General features: G+C 35.4%; 1 protein-coding gene across 4 annotated transcripts in view; it reads left to right on the top strand.

Moving 5' to 3' along the window:
* The window catches only part of LOC149554018 (transcription initiation factor TFIID subunit 1-like), a 154,495-nt gene extending 129,762 nt beyond the window's left edge, over positions 1-24,733 (top strand). For all 4 annotated transcript variants that reach the window (XM_089789341.1, XM_089789342.1, XM_089789344.1 and 1 more), the window contains exons 18-22: positions 764-978; positions 1,154-1,273; positions 22,543-22,611; positions 22,706-23,908; positions 24,009-24,733. In XM_089789341.1, coding sequence (XP_089645467.1) covers positions 764-978; positions 1,154-1,273; positions 22,543-22,611; positions 22,706-23,908; positions 24,009-24,332 — 1,931 coding nt within the window. In that variant the 3' untranslated portion in view covers positions 24,333-24,733. The remainder of the gene's footprint in view (positions 1-763; positions 979-1,153; positions 1,274-22,542; positions 22,612-22,705; positions 23,909-24,008) is intronic.
* Positions 24,734-25,126: the final 393 nt, after the last annotated feature.

Below are 25,126 nucleotides of genomic sequence, written 5' to 3'. Positions count from 1 at the left end.
TCCAAGGCAAATGAAATTTAATACAGCTTCTATACTTGGGCATGACTGGTAAGATTTTATGCTTGCTGCATCAATGCGATGTGACCCATTCACTGAGTCAGGGCTGAGTATTTAACAATTCTTTGACAGAGACACTATTTGAGACACTATTTAGCTTTTTCAAATAATTTTTGGTAGGGATCATTATTATATTGCATCTTCTATATAATTATCTCAGTCATCAAATCGGAATGTCTGAATGTATATTTTCCAGATTGATATAAATGCCTTTTATATGTATTTAAATTAGCTCAATTAGTATTTACTATCATTCATTATCTTGAATGTGTACGTTTCACGAATCTTTGACATTAATGATACTAAGTATCTCACCCTCTTTGAAACCCTTGATGTCAAAGGGTTTTTCAAGTATTGGCTTCATTCATTACCTATTGTTTAGCTCACATTTGAACCATTATGAATTGGTCCTTCGTCAAACTGCCATTTTCATTCTTCTAGTATAATCACTTTCTGTACTGGGCATTACTTAGCTTGTTTGTATTCATCTTGAAAGTTAAATAATATGTAAAGGAACGGTATGAGTAGTTGATAATAACAATACAAAAGATGGATCACATTTATATCAAAATATTAGATCTCTTACAGATTGGCGGAATTTAATGTGTATTTGTGTATTTTGCTAATGTTGTCATTCTACATTGATTCCTGCCTATATCGTCTGTATTGATAGTTTGTGACTATTTGTGTACTGGACACTTCATAGATGATGAAGTAGAAGAAGAAAAGAAGAAAAAGGTTGGAGCAAATTCTAAAGGGAAAAGAGACCAAGGCTTGCAGGATTCCCAGAAGGACTTGATCCTGTGGAATAAGGATGATAATTGCAAAAAAACAAAGAAGGTATTCAAGCGCATTATTCACACGACGAAGCAAGATGGCACCAGGACAACAAGGGAGGTTCTTATCACTGATCCAAAAGAGGTATAGATTTTAAATTGTATATTTCCTCAAAAATAAACAAGAGTAACACCTTATTTGGTAGCATTTTTTCTTATGTAGGTAGGATATTTGACAGGGTGCATGAGGCATATTTTGAATATTTGAAAGTGACGCCTACACTTCTTAATTTCTTTACATATGTTATTTTTTATTCCAGGTGGAAAAGTATTTTGCTAAAAAGAATGTATTACAGAAGGGAAAGAAAAATAGTGGAAATAATGCAACTTTGAAGGGATTGGTTTCAAAGAAAAAGAGTTTTCCAAACAAAGATATCAAGGTTGCCTTTCTTTACATTCTCTTCTTTCAACTGTTTTTAAATTTTCGGCCAAGTTTTTGCTGTTTTTGTGTACGTTTATACACTGATTTTCAGTTTATCAATCTGAAAACAATATGTTCACTGCCCATGGAGGCTACTATGCCATAGCATTGTTCATGATTGCCTGTCATGCATGTCCAACTATATCAGCATAGATTTTGGGGAAAAAATCAGCAAAGTATAAGATTTTATGCTAAAAGTGGCAGTAAATGGGAAATTCATGGGAAAATGTTGAATTTGAAATAACATTAAAAATGTTCAAAATGAGAAAACAATTACTTATTTTTTAAATTTAACGGTATTTTCATAACATCTAGATTATTGGGGCAATTACAATATAGAGGTTAGCCCATGAGTAGTCCAAATAATTTTTTTCTCTTAAATAGCAGAATGCAGTGTGGCATGTAAGCTTTGGTACCATATGATTTTGGTTAGTTCTATATGAAGTTGATTAAGCTTTTGCTAAGTAACAATAAAAATGATCCCTGAATGATATGTGAATAAACCTCTGGTAATTTTGTATGATGTGAGTGGATGCTAAAATATTACTAACAATACTGAATCATAAAATTGTTTATAATTAGAGACTGCACTACTATAACAAACTCTGGAAACTTAGTAAGACCTCAAAACAACTAGAATAAACATGTTTGTGTCCCAGCAGAATAGAAGAAAATAACATTTTATCACTGCAATATTTGTAAGTATGAAACTTCAATGAATACATCATTGAAATAAAAGTGCAATCAACCTATAAAAGAGAAAGCATTTTTGATGACAGGTAGAGTCAAAAGGGCATTGCCCATGTAATCTCAAAGATTCTAAGTACAAAATAAAGTCAGATTCAAAAGCTGAGCCATTAAACCGAACCATCAAATTTGTCCAAAGTACCGACTCATATAAAGTAGAAGAGAGAGACAGAAGACATGTAAGATAAATATGCATATGTTTAAAATATCATTAAACATACAAAATCACAATGACAGGTTTTTCTGTCACTGAGATTTGACATCTTGGTGCAATACTAGGTAACATATAAACATCAGACTGATTGTGTTATGCAGCCAAGAGTTTCTGTACTACATCTTGAGAAAACAATAAAATATTATGAAGACAATTATTAGCCACAGATAACATTACCTGATCTACACTTTACACTACCTCATTACTTCTACTAATGAAATTATATAGAAGAAAGAATGGCAACATTGCCATAATCATCAAGCAAAGCAATGATACGATAAAAAGCTTAAATTAGCATTAAGTTTAATCTATTTAGCCAAGAATATGCTTTATATATTTTTGGAGAGCTAATTTACAAGGCTATCATTGTAGAAAAAGGTAGAATATTAAGTAGTTCTTGGATGTAATAACCAACCAATCTTTACAATTCTATTTAGTTGTGCAGAAAATCAAGATAAAAGAGACAGTTAAAACCATAATAAGTTAGACACAATGTATTAAGTGCACAATGAGATAAATTTAACTTAAGAATTTAGACTCTTCTCTTGTCATAACAGAAAAAACACACTTTTTGGATGGAAGCCTCACTAAAATAAATTAGATCTATTGTTTTTTTACCCTCTTAATATAAATTGAAAGATTCTTGTGATATGCACATTGAAAAGTTTATTTAAGATTCTTCATGGATGAGAAGTGGACAAAAATTCAAACAATGTGTAACATTGTATTGCTTGTATTCACACAAGTCTCATGATGAATCTATCTTTGATCAAGAAAGTGAAGAAACAGATGTATCCTATTCCCTTGAGAGCCTTCCCTATCTGCAAGAACATCAAGAAGAACCTAATCATCACTTACAGAGAATCTTAACTCCTTTGGGACAATCTTATGAACCAGTTTTGGTAAAACTTCTTGAGGACAACCTCATCCTATGTCTCAAGCCACCTCATGTTGAATTTCATTTTTGAGCAACTATTGTAAATGTCACCAAACTAACAAGTGTAAGACTTCAATTTGCATGGAGTTAAAACATAAAATCCAAGATCTTATTCATGATGACTTAATTGAAAAAATCCTAATGACTTATCTAATGAAGATGCTACTATCAAGCAAGATCAAATTAATGAAGTCATGTCTACTAGTCGTTCTCTTGTAACCTTTACTTCTTCCAACACTCATGCATCAAATCTAGCCAACATTATTCCATTGAATAGTGAATCTAATGCTTTTCATACTTATGTTTACCCTCAAGTGCTACCTTGAAAGAAATCCAAGCTTAATCTGCATTTTGCTTTAAATCTTTTCAATGCTTCTAAAATCAAAGATCCAAAACTTTTATGTTCTACCATGCCTATCACCCAGACACAAGATACTCCCTCGTCCTTAGAAGAGGCTCCATGTCAAGAGGACTATTCAAAAAATGAAGAAACTGTTAGATTAGGTGAAAAACTAATCTCCCAAGAACACCTGCATGCATAACCCTGTCACATGGATGAAGCAAAGAACAGAGGCAAGGAAAAATCAAGGAGGCCAAAAAGCCATATCCATCTTATGGACATGCAAAGAGCAATATCTCATATAATCCAATAAGTGAATTAATAAAATACAAAGAGGTGAATCCTTATAAAGGAATCACGAAACCCGAAAAGGGAAACTAAATCCTAAAAAAGCTAGGGTTGCACAATATAATAAATAGAACATTAATTATATGCACCTACAAGATAGCTTAAGCAAACTAGAGTAATAGGCAACTTAATGAATTAAATCAAAGTGATTTAATTAATAAGTTAGAACAAATAATTACTCTAACACCCCCCCTTAAGCGAAGCTCAGGAGGTAAGCTAACCTAGCACAGCTATGAAAGAGAATTGGGTCCCGGCAACAAGGCCTGATCAGGTACCCAATCACAACAAAATCTCTATAAAGAGGAGAAATAGAGAAAACCACATGGGAAAAACCCTACTCCAAAAAGAGATAGCAAAGAATGTTCCAGAAGAAGGAACAAAGAGATCAGAAGAGAATCATTGAAGCATGAAGAACCGCAAAACTCTGTCAAAATGCTGATCTGTAGAAACTCCATGGAAATATAAGGCATGAACCATCAACCAAAGGAACCTCCATGGAAATAGAAGGCACGAACCATCAACCAAAGAAGCATAGAACAGCAATATAACCTCCCCTTAAGGCAGGTGAGGTGACAGGCAGCTGAAAAGATGGGCCTAAAATCTCCTACAACACAGGAGCCAAACACATCAAGAGTGAGGTACAAACACCAATAAAGGCACGTGTCATCGACACTGCATGAGAAAATAGAGAAAGAGGGCCTATAAGCAGCAAACAACTATCCCCCCCCATGACACTTTATAAAATAGTGCGAGTACAACGAATCACAATGATGAAAAGGATCTCGAAATGCAAGAGTGGCACTTTATCTCAGTGCGTTGCATAAAGATGCTTACAATGAATATAAAAAATGATCAGAAAAAACATAAGGCTGAAACAACAGAAGGTAAAGCCCAAAAAGAAGCAACTGAAGCAACAAAATCGATCTCCGGACCTGAAACAATCAGGATATCCACGAGAATGCTAAAACACAAAAGACTGAATAGGATGTGCCTGGAACAGAATCTGGAACAACAACCAGCATCACTGGAAAGAGCACAGAAAGAGCTTTCCAACGATATAAAGAAGTCCAAAATTGGAGATCGAAAGCTCAAGATACGCCTCCCGGAGTGCAAAATAGAACATCCGGCTTTGACTGCCAAAACAGGCAACCAAACTGCATCAAAACCCAAAAACACCTGTACCAGCATCTCCGTCTTGGAACCAGCTTTTCGGCGCATTTTTTCGGATTGAAAAAATACATCCGTATGCTCAAGTTACGGAGAAAAAACCTCCAGGGCCTCCGGATGCAGGAAAAAATTATTTTTTTCAATAAAAAAATAATAAAAAAAACACAAAACTTCCACCACCACCGCACCGCCAGCGGAGTGGTGGCCGGGTGGTGGGAGGGCGGAGGCCACCACGGGCGGGGCGTGGCGGGGCTGCGGTGGGAACCGTCGACGAAGCTGCTAGCGGAGCCGCTAAGCGGGCCGCCAGTGGTGATCGCAGCGGAGCCGCTAGCGGTTAGATAACTGCGGCAGCAAAAAACAAGCCGCAGTATGATTTTTTTGCAATTTTTTTTTGATTTTGAGCGTCTCGGATTGCGAGCAGAGGCCGTACGACCTTGTACGACAAATTTTTTTTGCCTCCCAGACCAACGGTGTCCAAAATGGACAAATTTTATATGTATTCTGGGGTTTTTGGGCGCTCTGAGCGCAACGGTGATGTCCGTTTGAGCCCAAAGTGACCAGAAAAATAGGTCCCCCTTAAATCCACATAAAAAGCTTCCGAAACCCTTGAAAAATGCAGCTTCTGAAATGCTTCAACAAACTACGAACAGCGAGCAGCAAGCTTGCTCTGATACCATGTTAGATTAGGTGAAAAACTAATCTCCCAAGAACACCTGCATGCATAACCCTGTCACATGGATGAAGCAAAGAATAGAGGCAAGGAAAAATCAAGGAGGCCAAAAAGCCAGATCCATCTTATGGACATGCAAAGAGCAATATCTCATATAATCCAATAAGTGAATTAATAAAATACAAAGAGGTGAATCCTTATAAAGGAATCACGAAACCCGAAAAGGGAAACTAAATCCTAAAAAAGCTAGGGTTGCACAATATAATTAATAGAACATTAATTATATGCACCTACAAGATAGCTTAAGCAAACTAGAGTAATAGGCAACTTAATGAATTAAATCAAAGTGATTTAATTAATAAGTTAGAACAAATAATTACTCTAACACCCCCCCTTTAGCGAAGCTCAGGAGGTAAGCTAACCTAGCATAGCTATGAAAGAGAATTGGGTCTCGGCAACAAGGCTTGATCAGGTACCCAATCACAACAAAATCTCTATAAAGAGGAGAAATAGAGAAAACCACATGGGAAAAACCCTATTCCAAAAAGAGATAGCAAAGAATGTTCCAGAAGAAGGAACAAAGAGATCAGAAGAGAATCATTGAAGCATGAAGAACCGCAAAACTTTGTCAAAATGCTGATCTGTAGAAACTCCATGGAAATAGAAGGCATGAACCATCAACCAAAGGAACCTCCATGGAAATAGAAGGCACGAACCATCAACCAAAGAAGCATAGAACAGCAATATAACCTCCCCTTAAGGCAGGTGAGGTGACAGGCAGCTGAAAAGATGGGCCTAAAATCTCCTACAACATAGGAGCCAAACACATCGAGAGTGAGGTACAAACACCAATAAAGGCACGTGTCATCGACACTGCATGAGAAAATAGAGAAAGAGGGCCTATAAGCGGCAAACAACTATCCCCCCCCATGGCACTTTATAAAATAGTGCGAGTACAACGAATCACAATGATGAAAAGGATCTCGAAACGCAAGAGTGGCACTTTATCTCAGTGCGTTGCATAAAGATGCTTACAATGAATATAAAAAATGATCAAAAAAAACATAAGGCTGAAACAACAGAAGGTAAAGCCCACAACGAAGCAACTGAAGCAACAAAATTGATCTCCGGACTTGAAACAATCAGGATATCCATCAGAATGCTAAAACACAAAAGACTGAATAGGATGTGCCTGGAACAGAATTTGGAACAACAACTAGCATCACTAGAAAGAGCACAGAAAAAGCTTTCCTGCGATATAAAGAAGTCCAAAATTGGAGATCGGAAGCTCAAGATACGCCTCTCAGAGTGCAAAACAGAACATCCGGCTTTGACTGCCAAAACAGGCAACCAAACTGCATCAAAACCCAAAAACACCTGTACTAGTATCTCTGTCTCGGAACCAACTTTCCGGCGCATTTTTCGGATCGAAAAAATACATCCGTATGCTCAAGTTACGGAGAAAAAACCTCCAGGGCCTCCGGATGCAGGAAAAAATTATTATTTTTTTAATAAAAAAATAATAAAAAAAACACAAAACTTCCACCACCACCGCGCCGCCGGCGGAGTGGTGGCCGGGTGGTGGGAGGGCGGAGGCCGCCACGGGTGGGGCGCGGCGGGAACCGCCGATGGAGCCGTTGTGGGCCGTTGGCGGAGCCGCTAGCGGTGGCCACTAAGTGGGCCGCCAGTGGTGACCGTTGCGGTAACCGCAGCGGAGCTGCTAGCAGTTAGATATCCGCGGTGGCAAAAAAAAAGCCGTTGTATGATTTTTTTGCAAATTTTTTTGATTTTGAGCGTCTTGGATTGCATGTAGAGGCCGTACGGCCCTGTACGGCAAATTTTTTTTGCCTCCCAGACCAACGGTGTCCAAAATGGACAAATTTTATATGGATTCTGGGGTTTTTGGGCACTCTGAGCGCAACGGTGATGTCCGTTTGAGCCCACAGTGACCAGAAAAATAGGTCCCCCCTAAATCCACATAAAAAGCTTCCGAAACCCTTGAAAAATGCAGCTTCTGAAATGCTTCAACAAACCACGAACAGCGAGCAGCAAGCTTGCTCTGATACCATGTTAGATTAGGTGAAAAACTAATCTCCCAAGAACACCTGCATGCATAACCCTGTCACATGGATGAAGCAAAGAATAGAGGCAAGGAAAAATCAAGGAGGCCAAAAAGCCAGATCCATCTTATGCACATGCAAAGAGCAATATCTCATATAATCCAATAAGTGAATTAATAAAATACAAAGAGGTGAATCCTTATAAAGGAATCACGAAACCCGAAAAGGGAAACTAAATCCTAAAAAAGCTAGGGTTGCACAATATAATTAATAGAATATTAATTATATGCACCTACAAGATAGCTTAAGCAAACTAGAGTAATAGGCAACTTAATTAATTAAATCAAAGTGATTTAATTAATAAGTTAGAACAAATAATTACTCTAACACCCCCCCTTAAGGGAAGCTCAGGAGGTAAGCTAACCTAGCACAGCTATGAAAGAGAATTGGGTCCCGGCAACAAGGCCTGATCAGGTACCCAATCACAACAAAATCTCTATAAAGAGGAGAAATAGAGAAAACCACATGGGAAAAACCCTACTCCAAAAAGAGATAGCAAAGAATGTTCCAGAAGAAGGAACAAAGAGATCAGAAGGGAATCATTGAAGCATGAAGAACTGCAAAACTCTGTCAAAATGTTGATCTGTAGAACCTCCATGGAAATAGAAGGCATGAACCATCAACCAAAGGAACTTCCATGGAAATAGAAGGCATGAACCATCAACCAAAGAAGCATAGAACAACAATACAACCTTCCTTTAAGGCAGGTGAGGTGACAGGCAGCTGAAAAGATGGGCCTAAAATCTCCTACAACACAGGAGCCAAACACATCGAGAGTGAGGTACAAACACCAATAAAGGCACGTGTCATCGACACTGCATGAGAAAATAGAGAAAAAGAATAATTGTTATTTTAATTAGACATCAATCAAAACATTTCCCCATTTATAATAAATTATTAAATATTTTTATTATGGATTATATTCATAATAAATAAATAATAAATAAATACTCCTAATAAATGAATATATATGTTTATGAATTAATATTTCTATACTGTCATCTATTGACTATCTAATGAAAAGAAATCAATTTCCTAATTTGGAGTGAGTCACATATGGTCGTAACCCTTTCCGACTAGATTACTGGTGGTCAATGGCTGCGACACTTAATAAATAAATGGACAGTATATAAGCCAAAAATATTAAAAAACATAGGGGAGAATATAACTTAGATATTCATCTTATTGTTCGATCTGCATCTCGATCTATAAACCCCACGTGGATTTCAATCGATATTCAATATAGCCATAACTCTAACACCACAACAACAGACCAAAGACTGAAAACATAGCGGATGCAAGCCAAAAGCAAGGAGATAAATGTGGAGGAAAAGTTGACCAGCATAACTCACGCATAAGCTAGTGAAGTTATTAAGTAGGCAAAACCATAATTGCCACATGTATACGAGTATCTAAGGTAGTATTCAATAAGTGGAAAAAACATAATATTTAGAAGATGTCTGTCCAAGCTGACGTGGAGGAATGCTAGTGCACAAATATTTAAAACAAAGACATGAGTGAAGGTTGATGTAAGTGAAAGGTAATAAGGTAATGGTGCAATAGAAGACATGAAACCCATCAAAGGCAAAGGTATATTTTAGAAAGGTATGATTATAAACATTAATGTTGTTAATATCAATTTTATATATTAGTTTATTTAATTATTTATATAAATTTGCACGTGTATATATATATAAACTTATAAAAATGACATTAGGATCATTGATGTATAGAGATGATGTACATAATAATAAATGAATATGATTTCTTATGGGAAATAATTGATCCAAACTATGTTTGCTGGAGGACATTTTAAATGTCATATAGTACGATCCAAACAATGTTTGGTGGAGGACATTTTGTATGAATGTTATTTTATGATCCAAGTGCACTTGGTGGAGAATGATCCAAGTATAAACTTGGTGGAGAATGATCTGATGAGTATAAACTTGGTGGAGGGCATTCATCGCGAATGTCATAGAAAGATGCAAGTGTAAACTTGGTGGAGGGCATTCATTATGAATGACATAATATGATCCAAGATGATCTTGGCGAAGAGTGTTAAGTTAAATATATTTACATATATTGGCTATAATAAATACATGAACATATTTCATAATGGATAAAACATTTTGATTTGATTTACCAAATATTTTTGCCATCATTACTTGTCATTTACTAACCCTAATAGTGGGGACAATATATTAGTATCAGAGCATGATCTTGCCATCTTGTACAATTATAAAGAGATCAAACTATTGAATACAATTGTTAAAGAAGCCTAGAAATATGATTAAACAAATGATGAATCTAAGTTCATACAAGTGACTTATTCTCAAGACAGGAGAGATAGAGTAAATCCGCTTGAGATAGGTAGATTCCAAGATAGGTAGGGGCATGGGTTCCAATGCCTTGAGGAAAGAGTCCAAGATGGGTGAGGGCATGGTTTTGAATACCTTGAGGAAAGAGTCCAAGATAGGTAAGAACATGATACCAAAATCCCTAAAGAAAGAATCCAAGATGGGTATGTGGTCCCAATGCCTTGAGGGAGCCTACTCATAGATAGGTATCTAGGGCCATGGACATTGAGATTTTCATCTTCTTAAGGAGGTAATGTATGAAACACAAAAGGACTTGAGCTCAATATGCTAACCTATCTATTTTATTAAATGAATCATCAAGGGAAGTATATTTCGAAACTATAAAGACCAATCATACTATATCTTTCAACGATGAAGTTATTGATCAAATTATGCTTGGAATCATTTGGGAAACTCAACAATTTCGATATCATGAGATCTATAACTCATCATTTTGATCATTTAATCATTAAACACAAATTGAATGATAAGTCAATCTTGAAATCTTACATTCACTAATCTTTATTAGCATCATATTTATCAAAGTTCTCGCATCTAGTCATTTATCATTCAATTCAAAGTTAAAATCAAGGGTCAAGTAAAATATAACGTATGAAATGAAAATGATAATTGCTTGAGGACAAGCAATTTTGGGAGGGTAGGTCTGTAATAACCCCTGTCTAATATCGAAATTTGATATTAATTTACAAAATGGCTTTCCCTAATAGAATAGTTGTTATTTAGATTAGACATCAATCAAAACATTCCCATTTATAAAAAATTATTAAATATTTTTAATAAATAAATAATAAATAAATACTCCTAATAAATGAATATATATGTTTATAAATTCATAATTCTATACTATTTCAATTGACTATCTAATGAAAAGAAATCAATTTCTAATGTGGAGTGAGTCACCTACGGTCGTCACCCTTTGCTACTAGATTACTAGTGGTCAATGGTCGTGACACTTAATAAATAAATGGACAATATATAAGCCAAAAATATTAAAAAACATAGGGGAGAATATAACTTAGATATTCATCTTATTCAATTTGCATGAAGATCTATAAACCCCAAGGGGATCCTAGATAGGACATTCAATCGATACTCAATATAGCCATGACTCTAACACCATAACAGCAGACCAAAGACTGAAAACATAGCGGATGCGAACCAAAAGCAAGGAGATAATTGTGGAGAAAAAGTTGGCCAACAGATTTCGTGCATAAGCTAGTGAAGTTATTAAGTAGGCGAAACAATAATTGCCAAGTGTATAGGAGTGTCTAAGGTAGTATCTGATTAGTGGAAAAACCAAAAAAATTAGAAGATGTCGGTCCAAGGTGACGTGGATGAATGTTAGTGCAGAAATATTTAAAATAAAGACGCGAGTGAAGGTTGATGTAAGTGGAAGGTAATAAGGTAACGGTGCAGCGGAAGACATGGAACTCATCAAAGGCAAAGGTATATTTTAGAAAGGTATGATTATAAATATTATTATTGTTAATATCAATTTATATATTAGTTTATTTAATTATTTATATAAATTTGCATATATATATAAACTTATAAAAATAACATTAGGATCATTGATATATAGAGACGATGTACATAATAATAAATGAATATAATTTACTATGGGAAATAATTGATCCAAACTATGTTAGGTGGAGGACATTTTAAATGTCATATTGTACTATTCAAACTATGTTTGGTGGAGGATATTTTGTATGAATGTTATTTTATGATCCAAGTGCACTTGGTGGAGAATGATCTGAGTATAAACTTGGTGGAGGGCATTCATTGCGAACATCATAGAAAGATCCAAGTGTAAACTTGGTGGAGGGCATTCATTATGAATGTCATAACATGATCCAAGATGATGTTGGTGGAGAGCGTTAAGTTAAATATATGTACAGGTATTGGTAATAATAAACACATGGATTTATTTCATAGTGGATAAAACATTTTGATTTGATTTACCAAAATTTTTTGCCATCATTACTTGTCCCTTACCAACCCTTATAGCGGGGACATTACAACTTCCACCATTGCCAGTGAGCTTATTGAAAATCAAGAGAAAAGTACTCTTCCTATGCTATCTAAAGATCTTTGTCAAGATCATAGTATCCACTCATTCTATTGTTATACTTTTCCATATCCACCTCAAAAAAATACCATTCTTCCTAATCTTTGCCATGGGAATAAATAACCTTAAACTTCAACTACTCCTACCAAATTTCCTCCCATGAAAGCTATTTATGAGCTTATTGGTATAAAGATGTGTCCTAGAGATGGGAGCCTTGTCTATGTTGCTCACACTATAGATGTTGCTATCACTATCCATTATCCCTTTTTATCTTCCAAATCTATCCTTGGTCCTTATATCTCAAAGCTAAAACCTTCAAATCTTCCATCTATATTGGTACCCTTTATTCCTCCATTTCCTATACCTTTCACTTATAGCTCGCCATCCACTTCTCCTATCATACCTCAAGATCAACAAAGACATTCATCCTTGACAAATTTCCATCCACTCATCCATTCAAACCTGCCATATCAGCGTCATCCATCCATAAATCCCATGTCTTTTGAAAGCGATTTGGATGTACAACATAAAAGGAAGAAACACAAGAATCCATATTCATATGACTCTTATCTAATCACCATGTGAATATGTAGAAAAAAGAAATAGTCAAGAGACCACAAGGATCCACTAAGCAAAGAACGAAATCAAAGAAAATATGGGTTCCTTTATGCATCATTGAAGAAATGCTTCCTTAGGCGTTTGAAAGAAAAGAAAAATCAAAAGCTATTTGGATTTTGAAGTTTCTCTTCAAAATTGACTTCCAAGTGTAACATCCAATTTTTCCAAGTCTAAATTAACATCTAACATATGCATAGAATACGGTTATAACTTGGATTTCATAAGAAGGCAGTTACATCAGTCATGTTCATGTGAAGAAGATTTACTGTTAAAGTCAGTTAAACAAAAATTTCTTAACTAAATACTTGAAATACCTTTTAATGAAATTACTTCAGAAATTGAAATCACATACCTCGGAAAAACTGAGACTGAAAATCATCTAAGTATGCTTCTGTAACCACCCAGGTTAGTCCACAAATACACTATAACAATTTCTCAAATCAACTACTGTTTCAAAAATCATTTGATGAATACCACTAAATACCAATGTAACTTAAATTAGGGCATCACATATCATCTTACCAATTAGGGCATCAATTACCATCGGTTTATTTAGGGCTTTTGGTATTGCTTTACCACTTAGGGCTTCCGTGACAACGGATTTTATTTAGGGTTTCCTCGACGACGGATTCAATTTAGGGCTCCGCAACCACAGATTCAACTAGGGTTTTCGATACCACGGATTCAGTTAGGGCTTCCAATACCACCATATCAATTAAGGTTCCAGCTGTCACAATCAATTAGGGCTTCGGATTTCTTTTTCTTCCGATTGCTTACCTGTGACAATTTCTCAAGATTAGATAATTACTTATATTCAGTATTCATTTATATGAAGTAAAATGATGATAACAATGAAATACTTCAATTTAATCTTACCTTCTCATAAACAAAAATGATAATACTTGTTTCCGATAAACAATTGATTTCATGGCTTATCTTTGTTTGATGCATATCTGACATGTTGAGAGACGTGAAACATTGCTAGGGGCATTACCTCCCAACCTCAGACCAAATCTTATCCCCACACAATCTCTAACGAGAAAGGCCCTCCCTATTCGGAATTGTTAGGGAACATCTTACCTTTCACTGGGCTTCAAGATATAAACACGCCATACGACTTGACCGTAGGAGATCATCATAACAGGAATATGCATGAACTATTAATTAATTCATATTAAATGATAAATATAGAAATGTCATAACTGATACTGGTTCATATTAATGATGATTCCTCTTTTACACCTCGTCACCCTTTTTCTTGGCTACACACCGGGTGAGTTCCAGGTATTAGGAATTCTCAGATTAACTGATTCTGCCAATTATAAATGTATCCAACATTTCACAAGCTATGCCCAAACAAAATAAATAACATATACAAAATCGAGTACTTTTCTAGGATATGCTAGACCATCAGATGTTTTTGAAAAGATTCCAGGACATTTAAATTTATGTTTCTAGATTGGAAATAATGGAAACAGGCACTCTTATACTATTTTCATAACCTAGTTCCACAAAAAAAAAAATGCCTATTCATATCCAAAGAAGTTAGAAGTCATTAGCACAAACTTTGTTGATTGACAGGTATGGCTCTGATTAATAAAAGCATTAAGTGTTGAATTTATATTGCTACCTGTCTACTTATGGCCACCATAATTTCAATTTATACCATAACCGATGTCAAATAAAAAAAATAGGAAATACTATCTTAAAGAAAAAGGTTGTGCCTCTGTAATTTGTAGATATTCATTAAGTAACAAACTTATTAAAAGAAGATAGAATTACTACCAGTGAATCCTTGAGTGTCTAAGGCATCAAAATATACCAGTCTTCTCCATAGGTTCGGCAGTATTAAACCTGATCAATTGATTTCTAGAGACGAGGCATGTTGACTTCTCTAACAAGATAAGGGAACTGCGAAATGCCTTGCAATACTTGCTGTCGTTTGTATTAAATACATGAGAAGGCAAAGAAAGAGAATAAAGATTCAAGGTAGCCATGATTGGGCTACAGTGTTCTTACAGGTTGCTAGGTCAATATGCAATTCGTGACCTAAAATTGAGAACGACGTGCGCATGATTAATCCGCCAACCCAGCTCAGAGATCTGCGGCTTGGTAGATTCCAATCGATGGCAAAGTATGAACTTGGGTTCACTCTGAAAATTATGAGAATGCCAATGTTTGATTGCCAAGAGAACTGAAATTTGAAAAAGAAAGAAGAAGAATGGATGCCGACAGCCAAAGAAAAATCCATAATATAGAGTAAGCCTGACTCTACGGCTACCTATAGTTACAAGAAGCCATTTGAAAAGACTCTTGAATCGATTAAATAAAATAAAGAAAGAAAGGAGGAAAAAGAAGGAAAGAAAGAAGATGAAAGGTTATTTTAATCATTAAAATCTAATATGTACATCATTTGATTGATTATTAAATTATAATGGTGCTAAATGATTTTATATTTAAAAGAACATTTATAAACAATTATTAAAAATACTACGACAAAGATAATTTAAAACCCTTTATGATACGTTTTATATTTTAACTCAATTATTTTATTTAAATTATTTATTTAAATAACTCATGCAATTCCACGGGTGTATCTTGTTTCAAATCCCTATGCCCTTTACCCGTCTGCCAGTGATGGTGATGCCCTGGCTAATTCTTTTTTGACAATGCTTCCACCCCTTCGACATGCTCCTTGCAAGGTATTTCTCTATAATTAAATTATAAATTATAAATAATCATATCAGTTAACCTTTCATTTTAATTTCATGAATTCGTGATTAATGATCAACTATCATGTCATCTTCACTTGAAATCATAACAACCAACTTACCATTTCACCAGATTATGTCAAATTAAACTGTCAACTGACTTCATGTGAACCTCAACGGCTATATTTCAAGTTAGGTCAAAAATTGGGATGTAACACCAAGCTTCCAAAGGCTTCCACTCCATCGTCTTCCAAATATCTTCCACCACTTTATGCATAAAAAAAACAAGCTATTTCATCCATGTTTCCTCCATCATTCCACCTCACTTCAATGTGTGTGTCAATGTTGATCTTGCCTACTTTTCTACATACCCTTGCACAATCCTTTCAATACCCTATTCACTATCCCACATTCACCTAGTATTCTTCGACTTTCTATCCTTCCATCCCATTGATCTCATCCAATGCATAAAACCGTGCCCCCATATACCTTTATGCCCTATATCGTCTCCTTTCCATCACCTTATCAATGTCTTTGAGCATACTTTTGAGTTGCTTTGGCCCATCATAACATATTTTTCCAGAGAAGCATTATCCAAGGATAAAAAGACTTGAATTCTTTCTAAATTTTTTAAAAGAATAAAAATCGAAAAAGAAAAAAAGGTGCCTTGGTGAAAAGTTGGTAAAGAGACACCTTGGTAGATAAAGTAAAGAGAGATAAAATTCATCTTATGGAAAAAACGACTTCTTGTAGCACCTTGGACAAGTACTATGATGAAAAATGACAAATAGGTGTCATACGTAATTCTCCATCATCCAACTATTCCCTCTTTAACCTTTGATCTTGACAATGTTGAGCTATCCATGAACATTGGCTATCTTATCCATCATTGCCCTATCATGATCTCTCTTATACCAAATCATTCACTCATAGCCATAGCCAACTTCATCCTGATTGTTTTATCCTATAACTATCTTATCCAATTGACTGCTTGGTCTTGATCAAAAGAGAAAAAAAAATGAAGCAAAACATGGTTCTGTGAAACCCCGTGACATGTCCACTCTTTTCGGACCACATGCTTTCATAACATCAGGTCATTATCTTATATTCTATCTAGCTTGTTGACTTCCATTGCTTATCGAAAACATGCTATATATGGCTATATTCCCTTTTCTTAGCTTGGGTAATCTTGAGGAGATGGTCCTTGAGGATCACATTGACTTGCTTTATGTGTCATTACCTATCCATCTCATCCATTAGCTTGCTAATCTGTCAAGTCCTACACTTGCTAGACATTGGAGGCAGGATCTTTCTTGAGAATTGGTAATCTGTAAAAATCCAGAATAACTTCCTAAAAAAAATAAAAAATCAGCATAGGATCTTGAAGAAATGTGTATCTTGGTGTCCACCTCTCAGTGTGCACTTTGCTACCTCAAAAAAACATTAGAAAAAGTCATGAAAAAATGATCATCATAGTGAAAACCTAGGAAACAAGCACTTTGATGAATCCAAAGATATCAAAAAACAAAAAAAGATCAGAAGTTCAAAAACTCAAAAAAAAAAGAGCTAAAAAATTAAAAAAAATGAAAAAGGTGCACGGGCAAAAACCTGGTAAACATGTACCTTGGTAGCAATAACAGTCCTGCCAAGTGGTGAAAACTTAGTAAATAGGCACCACTCACAAACCTTCTACTCCATCTATCAGATTGTAGCTTCAATTACAACCCAATTGACTTCTGCAACACTTACTATGTTCTGGAATTGTTCTTCATCTAGATCTTACTAGGGGGGCATTTCCAAACCGCAGCTGTCTCCGGACAAAAACAAGTATTTTTCAGTACCACCCAATCAGTGTTTCTCAACACTACCCTACTAGAACATCACTATTTCTCAACACTTCTCGGACGAACTACCTTAAACACTCATGCTGATATCAATCAAGCGTGTCTCGCGACTCTATCAAACTATCCCCTTTTAAAAGCACATGTTACTTAACACTTAAATAAACTTAAACACAACACTTGCCCAAAACTGTTGAGCTATGATTGATCATACTTCCTTTACAAGAGGATAGATTATCTTTTTGGGATGTTTGTTATAATTGTTTTTTTTGTTATTTTCCCTTCTTAGTCCCTCCTAGATGTCACTCAACTAGAGGATTACAGGCATGGGGAATTATATTTTCTTGGATTTCTGCTTGTGGTTGTGGTTTTGATTAACTTACATGTTCTTCGTATTAGTTGTCTATAAGAGCTTCCATCACAATTGGGATGTCACATATACCTCGACCTGTTTCACTTGGACACTTAGGTGAGATTGGAGCTATCTCCTTTACTGTTATAATTGTGTTTATTCAGATAAGACTGCACTCATGAATATCTCGGCTCTAGTCTTGCAATATCAATTGGAAACTTGACCAACAGATCATTCAACAACTTATTTATAGAATACTACAAACTTAATTATTCCTAAAACAGCTGAACATTCCCGATGGTTAAGTTAACAATAGTTAGTTAGATTAAAGTTTTATTGGAGAATTCTCTCAACTACAAAAGAATAAGTCTTCATATTGAAGATGAGAGAAAATATAGGTGTACCATCAACTAGATCTGCTGCAAATTGGAACATCCTCATTGTTGACTCATTCAAGAATTGTGATGAGTTGGCTGATCTTTATGACTGTCATTACTCCTCCATTCTCTCGGTGGTTTGAACAGGTCCAATAGGTGTGAAAATGTTAATTAAATTTGTGACGAACCATTGCCTCCTTTATCAACTTGCCTCTGCATAATCAACCTGGTCCTGCAATGTAGGTTATAGTACAGGCATCCACCTCATTCATTACACATGGCTTTCATCAATTTTACATCAGACAAAATAACTATGCATTCAACCCATAGCTGCAAGGAAAGAACTTATTTGGCTATGGGAAATTAATCGCACTTCAACTATTCACATAGATATGGAATAATCTAAAGGTAACCAGTTTCAGCATAAGTTTATCTGTAATAAGCAAAGTTCTTCCAACTGACCATATATTTCAAAAACACATATACTGAAGTATTTGGACCTATAGTGTCTTGTAAGATTGTGTCTTATAAGATCCTTTGGGAAACCATACTAAAAATAGTCAAGTCCTAAGCTAATTATCAGAAATGCATATAAACATGGAGCCATAAAATGGCCTCATCAGTTGGAAAACTCAAGATAGCAAACCTAAATTAGTTCATAGTTTGTGGTTTAAAAGATTGGGTATACATCATTCACATAACTCTTATTCTTGAAATCTTAGAGGTCATTTTGTTGATTTGTTTTCTATAATGCTAGCTAGCCTAACCCTAAAAGTAAATTATCATCTTCTTGAAGTAGATGTATACGTTTAAACCCTAAAGGCTAAATTGCTTTTTGACCAACATTTCAGCTCGTCTGATGATGTTAGCTAAAATACGGGTATTACACAACTACTTTGTCCATGGTGACAATTGCTGGCCAAGTGAATATTGGTAAGATGGAATTTTTTGTAACATAAAAGGATTATTATCATTTCAATTTTGAAATTATAATTGTTTGAACCGATTTTCCATTCTCAAATGGTGTTCTGACTTCTGAGTAGGGTTTTATGTCCTACTTGTGCAGGTGTGTGTCCCTCTATACCTCATCATTCGATTCATGCAAATGTATCTGAAGTTGATCAACAAACAAATACTGTAGTTATAAATTTTGATTCTTTGGAAGAGTTGGATTTGAATTTAAAAAAATTAAAATATCTAAGTTTGTAAGTTAACTTCACAATCTCTCTAGCTGTGTGTGCGAAGAGGTTGATGAAGACTGTGCATGCAACTACTTCTCCATGAGGATTCTTAAAATAAGTTGATTCTAGTCATCTTTGACTCACAAACATTTGTTTCAAAGCCATCAATGAAACAACATTGCAACATAATAAAAATCACTGTGAGCCTTAGGACATCTGATCTTGCCAACTGTCTCTCCGAGGTGTTCTTTCATTAACTGAAGAACCCATTTGTTGATTGTAGATATATCTTCTGGTGATCCATTCTCTACAATTGGTGCTCCTTGATCTAATTTGCTATGTCCTCCAAATGAAGGTCAAGTACACATTTTGCCCAAGGTTTAGAAAAAAATGTATTGTATTTCTCTTTGAGGATTATTCCCGGTGTCACATATGCTGTTGTATTATGCGTTATTATTTGTACCACATCTTTATTCCCACCTCCATGACAACTTGCTCAAATGCTAGATCCTAAGTTTTAGCATATTTCACTATGTTGGAGGCATCCACCAATTTCAAGAAAACTATATTAGTTTTGCAAGCAACCAAGAAATTAATGATGCATTTTTCCCATCCATTCACTCATCAGGGAATAGTGAAGCCATATTTTCTCCAATCCCTTCTTTTCTATCATGCCGCGTTTCTTACCCTATCAACAGTATGAAGTGAAATTAATTACAGTATTTTTGTTTTATATAATTCAACAACAAATAGGAATTACAATAATTAAAACAACATGAATTTATGATTTAGTCTAAATTTTAAAACTAAGTTGTCATAACATTTAAAACAACTGGACTGACCTCCCATCGAAGTCTGTGTGAGAAAGCAAGTCTGTGTGAGAAAGCACCTTGTAATGTTTTCTTGAAACTACAGTGTGGTAGCCAAACTAAGCTCTTAAGGATTGTTTTCCATATCAAAATGGATTTTGTTAAAGTATCACAATTCAACAAATGCAATCTCTGCATGTTAGTGTGCTTTCTTGTTCCGTCCAGTTGCCTCCAGATGGTGGCATTCTAGGTGTTATCCTATGCACCAAATAAGTAATTTTAGATGATGACATTGATGGTGGTGTTTTATTAGAAGTAGCAGAAGTGGTGGTGCATTTGTATATATGTGGGCCGTGAAGAGAGCCCACTGTGATCTGAGTATTGCTTCACCTATTTCAAGGTTGACTGGAGCACCTTGAGATTCAGCGATGGGTGTTGCCATGGCTAGTTTTGTCCTCTCCCTTTTCAAATCATTCTGTTCTGTGGGTACAAGTATGACATTTGTTTCTCCTTTATTCCTTCATTGGACCATTGTCAGCCCTTGGCAAATAAAAAGTTAAAAAGTTTGTATATTTAATTAAAAAGTTAGCAAATAAGCTAAATTAGTGTAAATAAATCTAGACCAGTTGAAATTAAAATTAATGAGCATTGATTTTTTTTTCCTGAAAAGTTGAGATTCTTGAGAAACTAGTGAAGAAACTGGAATAATGATTGTAAAATTGGTGTTAAATCTTGTTCTATGGACGCTAATTCAACTTAGAGTATGTTACTATATAGGAAAGGCCATTAACAAAAAAATTTGAGATCTCTAAAAATTGAAACAAGTCAAAAAATCTAATATTACAAAAATCACAAATCTTAGGCTTAGGCCTGAGTTTATCAGCTGCGTGACGTCTCTTATATATCTTTATCCACATCTCGTCCTTTGGACAATCATATCTTACTAGAGGCAATCTCCTAGTCATCCTGTAGAGGTTAACTCTAATCAGTAGCAATCATCATCCTGAGTGGAGTTAGCCACGTATCCAGTCAATCCTGTCAGTCGTGGGTTGGTCAGTGACTAGGAAAGATTGCCACTGACATAGAACAGATCTTCGTAACGCCCACTATCACTATCACAATCAAAGATGTTTTTTAAAATGACCTACCATTAACAGACATCAAGAGTAATGTTTTTCATCACTTCAATCAACAGTAAATCTAGATGCCAAAATAGAAAAAGAAAAAAGTTAAGAAAACCTACCTAGGAATCCAATTTTGCTTTGGAATCCACTTAAAAACCATCTCAAATCCTTGGAGAAGGTTGGGAGGCAGTCTTTTTTAGGAGCAAAAGGGAGCAAACAAAATGAAATAAAATTGGACTTTTTGTTTCATTAAGCTTTTCCGCTATTCCACACTAGTTTTTGTTTCAGACTTACTGAGTCTCTCTGTGGGCTTTTGGCATTTTTTTCATGGCCGCAGAATGCTAGTGGTTTTTTAAAAACTTCCCAGGTTTTTATCACAAGTCATTTGTCTATGTGCACATGCATTCAAGGTGCACCGATACGACATTGTTAATGCTACATGTCACTGCCATTCCACATGTCTTCAGTTGTATCTTTGGTGTTTGTCCACCCTTTGTTGCAACTAGGAGTCTTTCTCATGTGGGTGTATCTATGGATCACATTTTTGGATTTTGTCTGTTCATAAAGATTAATTATAGTATCCACATATAGGATCTTCCTTACAACTTCAAATTATGTTCCTTTGAGTACTTAATAATCATTTGATTCTGTCACACCATAACAAATTACTAATTAGAGCTATTGTCATCTTACGTCCTCTGTGTTTTCTCAAAATGTCCTATATTGTGTATGTTTGTCAAAAATCTGAAGATACTAAATCACTTGAAAAACAACTGCCATCAATTTTTTTCAAATCAAATATCTGTGCAATGACTAATCATTAATTTTGTTAGTATGGACTGTAAATTTTATGCATTTGAGCTTAATTTTTGTTTATGACATTATGTCAAATGTTTATGAATAGTTTTTGTTTGACATAAGTGATGTTTGAGATCCAGACACAATTCTTCTTCCATATCCAGTAAGTTTTGATTTCGCCTATTTTCATTGTCAAACACATGACAAACTATATATTTTATATCAAGTGGATAAAGTTTAACATTTAGTATTTTTTGGACATGTCAATGAAAAGTTTCGTCTGGAGCATACCACCTTTTCCTATCCTCTGTAACCTAATTTTATGCTTTTCTTTGGTTATGAAGCTTCCTCTAAAAATGCTTCCAGTTTATTCATTAGTTTGGTCATCTGAGAATACTAATAGATTTCAATTTTAATTTCAGAACTCGAAGATCACAAAACAGAAGGATAAACCAGTGAGAGAGGGCTTCATTTGTGGTGCATGTGGACAGGTAAATTTTCTTTTTGTGTGCATGTATGTATTTACAGAAATGCTATTTAGTTTGAAATAATTACTTATGTATATTGTGTGTTTTCTGTGGTCAGTCAGGGCACATGCGGACAAACAAGAAATGCCCTTTATATAATGAAGATACGGACGCAAATGTAGATAAGCAAGAGGGGGACTCTCAGAAACGAGTGTGTGCCTCTGGTGAAGAATTGTTTGCTAATCATCAAACAAAAGCCAAAGTAAAGAAAACTCCTGTCAAACTCCTGCAGCAAGCAGCAAATGCTCATCCAGATGTTCAGAAGACTGAAAATGTAAGTTTGATCAACAAGTTGCATAGAAAAACCTTCCCCGTGAAGTTCATATGTCGGACTGCCAGTGATAAGAGCACAGATAACATAGCTATAAATGAGAGTCACAATGCAGATGGTGGGGATGAAACTGTTGCTGGTGATGAAATTAGAACACAGCCATCTCATGCTAAGAACGTAAAGATTTCAACAAAATTAAAAAAACCCAGAGAGAATGAAACAGCATCTCGGAAGATGGGTTCTGGACAGAGTGATGTCAATGCAATACATATTCATGCGCATAAAAAGACTTTTGAAGCAGAGAAGGAGCACAAGATTCCCAAAATCAAGTTCAAGAAGCCAAAAGAATTTTCATTTGATGAGCAGCAGAGAAAACTAAGTGAGATTGAAATCGAACTGCAGAAGCAACGAGTAGAGCAGGAGCAACATGAGGAGGAGGAAGCTGAAGAAAGAAGAATGCAAGAGGCACAGGAAAGACAAAAAGAGAGGAGAGAAAGAGAAGAGAGGTCGAAGTGGGAGGAAAGTGAGAAAAAGAGATTAAGAGATGAGAGGGAAAAAGAGAAGAGATTACAGGAAGAAAAGTTAAGGAATTTCTGGCTACGAGAAGAAGAAATCCGGGCAGAGAAGCAGCGGGAAGAGGAAGAAATGTTGTGGGCACAGAAGAAGCAACAAGAAGAAGAAATGAATTTGTGGGCAGAGAGGCAGCGACGAGAGGAAGAAAGGGCTTGGGCAAAGCAGAGGCAGCTAGAGGCTGCAGCAGCAAAGAAAAGAGAAGACTTCGAAAAGAAAGAACGGAAGAAACTGAAACAAAAAGAAAGAGAAAAGATTGAAATTCAGAGAGAAAGAGATGAGTATGAAACACCAAATAGGCATACAAGACAAGATAGAAGAATGCCTGAAAGAGAAAGGGGGATCAAAAGGCGTACTCTGGAGATTGGACGATATTCTTCAGATTACAGCCAATCTTCAAAGCGACGAAGAGGAGGAGAAGTATGTTAGCATCTTTATGAATTTCAGTTGTTAAATTTATAAACTGATAATGCAAGAATGTCTTTCTGTTACCATGTTAAGTTATTTGCACTTTTTGCAGGCTAATTTGTCAAAAATATTGGAAGCCATAGTGGACAAACTTAGAGGTCAGACTGACGTGTCATTTTTGTTTCTAAAACCTGTATCCAAGAAGGAGGCCCCAGACTATTCTATTTATGTGCATCATCCAATGGATCTCACTACAATTAAGCAGAAAGTTAAAAGACTTGATTACAAAAGTCGAGATGAATTTCGACAAGATGTTGCTCTAATTGCAGATAATGCACATACATATAATGATGGTAGAAATCCTGGCATTCCTCCACTTGCAGATCAGCTTCTTGCAATGTGTGATGATCTCTTAGAGACATTTGATGGAGAATAATGGCATAATGTATAAATGGTGTATATCTTCCGTCCTGTTCAGTGTTTAAGGCTATAATGGCACATTCAGTGAGGTACTGGGGTTGATTTGAGCTACAATGCAAGATCCTGACGTTGAAACACACTGTAAACTACATGTCTGATTCTACGAAGAGGATTTCATGCTCAACATTATATGATGCTCTCTGGAACAATGTCAAGCACAACTTCTTAATGAATTAACCCCGGATTGTTACTTGTAATTAAATTAGTGGGAATCCATGTAAGATGTACATTAATCAGTTGCTTTCTGGCAATTGGTGGGTCTCTGTGTAAAAGAAGAATTCAGCTGGAAATTATTTTCTTGATAATTTGTCAAGTATGCATGCTTTATGTTTTGGTCTAATATATTGGTCTTCTACATTCCAAGCCTGTTGATCTGTTTTGGCCATTTGTGGACGGTAATATTTTCTTCTTTTCTTTCTAGTTTAAAAGTCAATTGTGTCAACATATAATTATCATATATGCTACAGAACTATAAAGCTCAAGGCATCAGTCTTAAGTGTGGAACTACCCATTCTTTGTAAGATTATACATGATATGTAGCATAGAAAATTTAGAAAATTTACAATCTTTTGTTCACAGATGCAAAATCAGTTAGTTCAAGATGCATACCCTATATTAATTAGAAGATGACATGGAAGTACAAAAATCAATTAGCTAAAAAGTTTATAATAGTTATGATCTTATGTTCACAGATGCAAAATCAGTAAAACTTATACTAATCCAAAGATGATATGAAGTATAAAATCAAAT

The sequence above is a fragment of the Cupressus sempervirens genome, chromosome 6, assembly GCF_028749045.1.
Source record: "Cupressus sempervirens isolate cs-2001-9-10 chromosome 6, ASM2874904v1, whole genome shotgun sequence".
NCBI lineage: Eukaryota > Viridiplantae > Streptophyta > Pinopsida > Cupressales > Cupressaceae > Cupressus > Cupressus sempervirens.
This window is presented reverse-complemented; position numbering and strand designations above follow the sequence as displayed.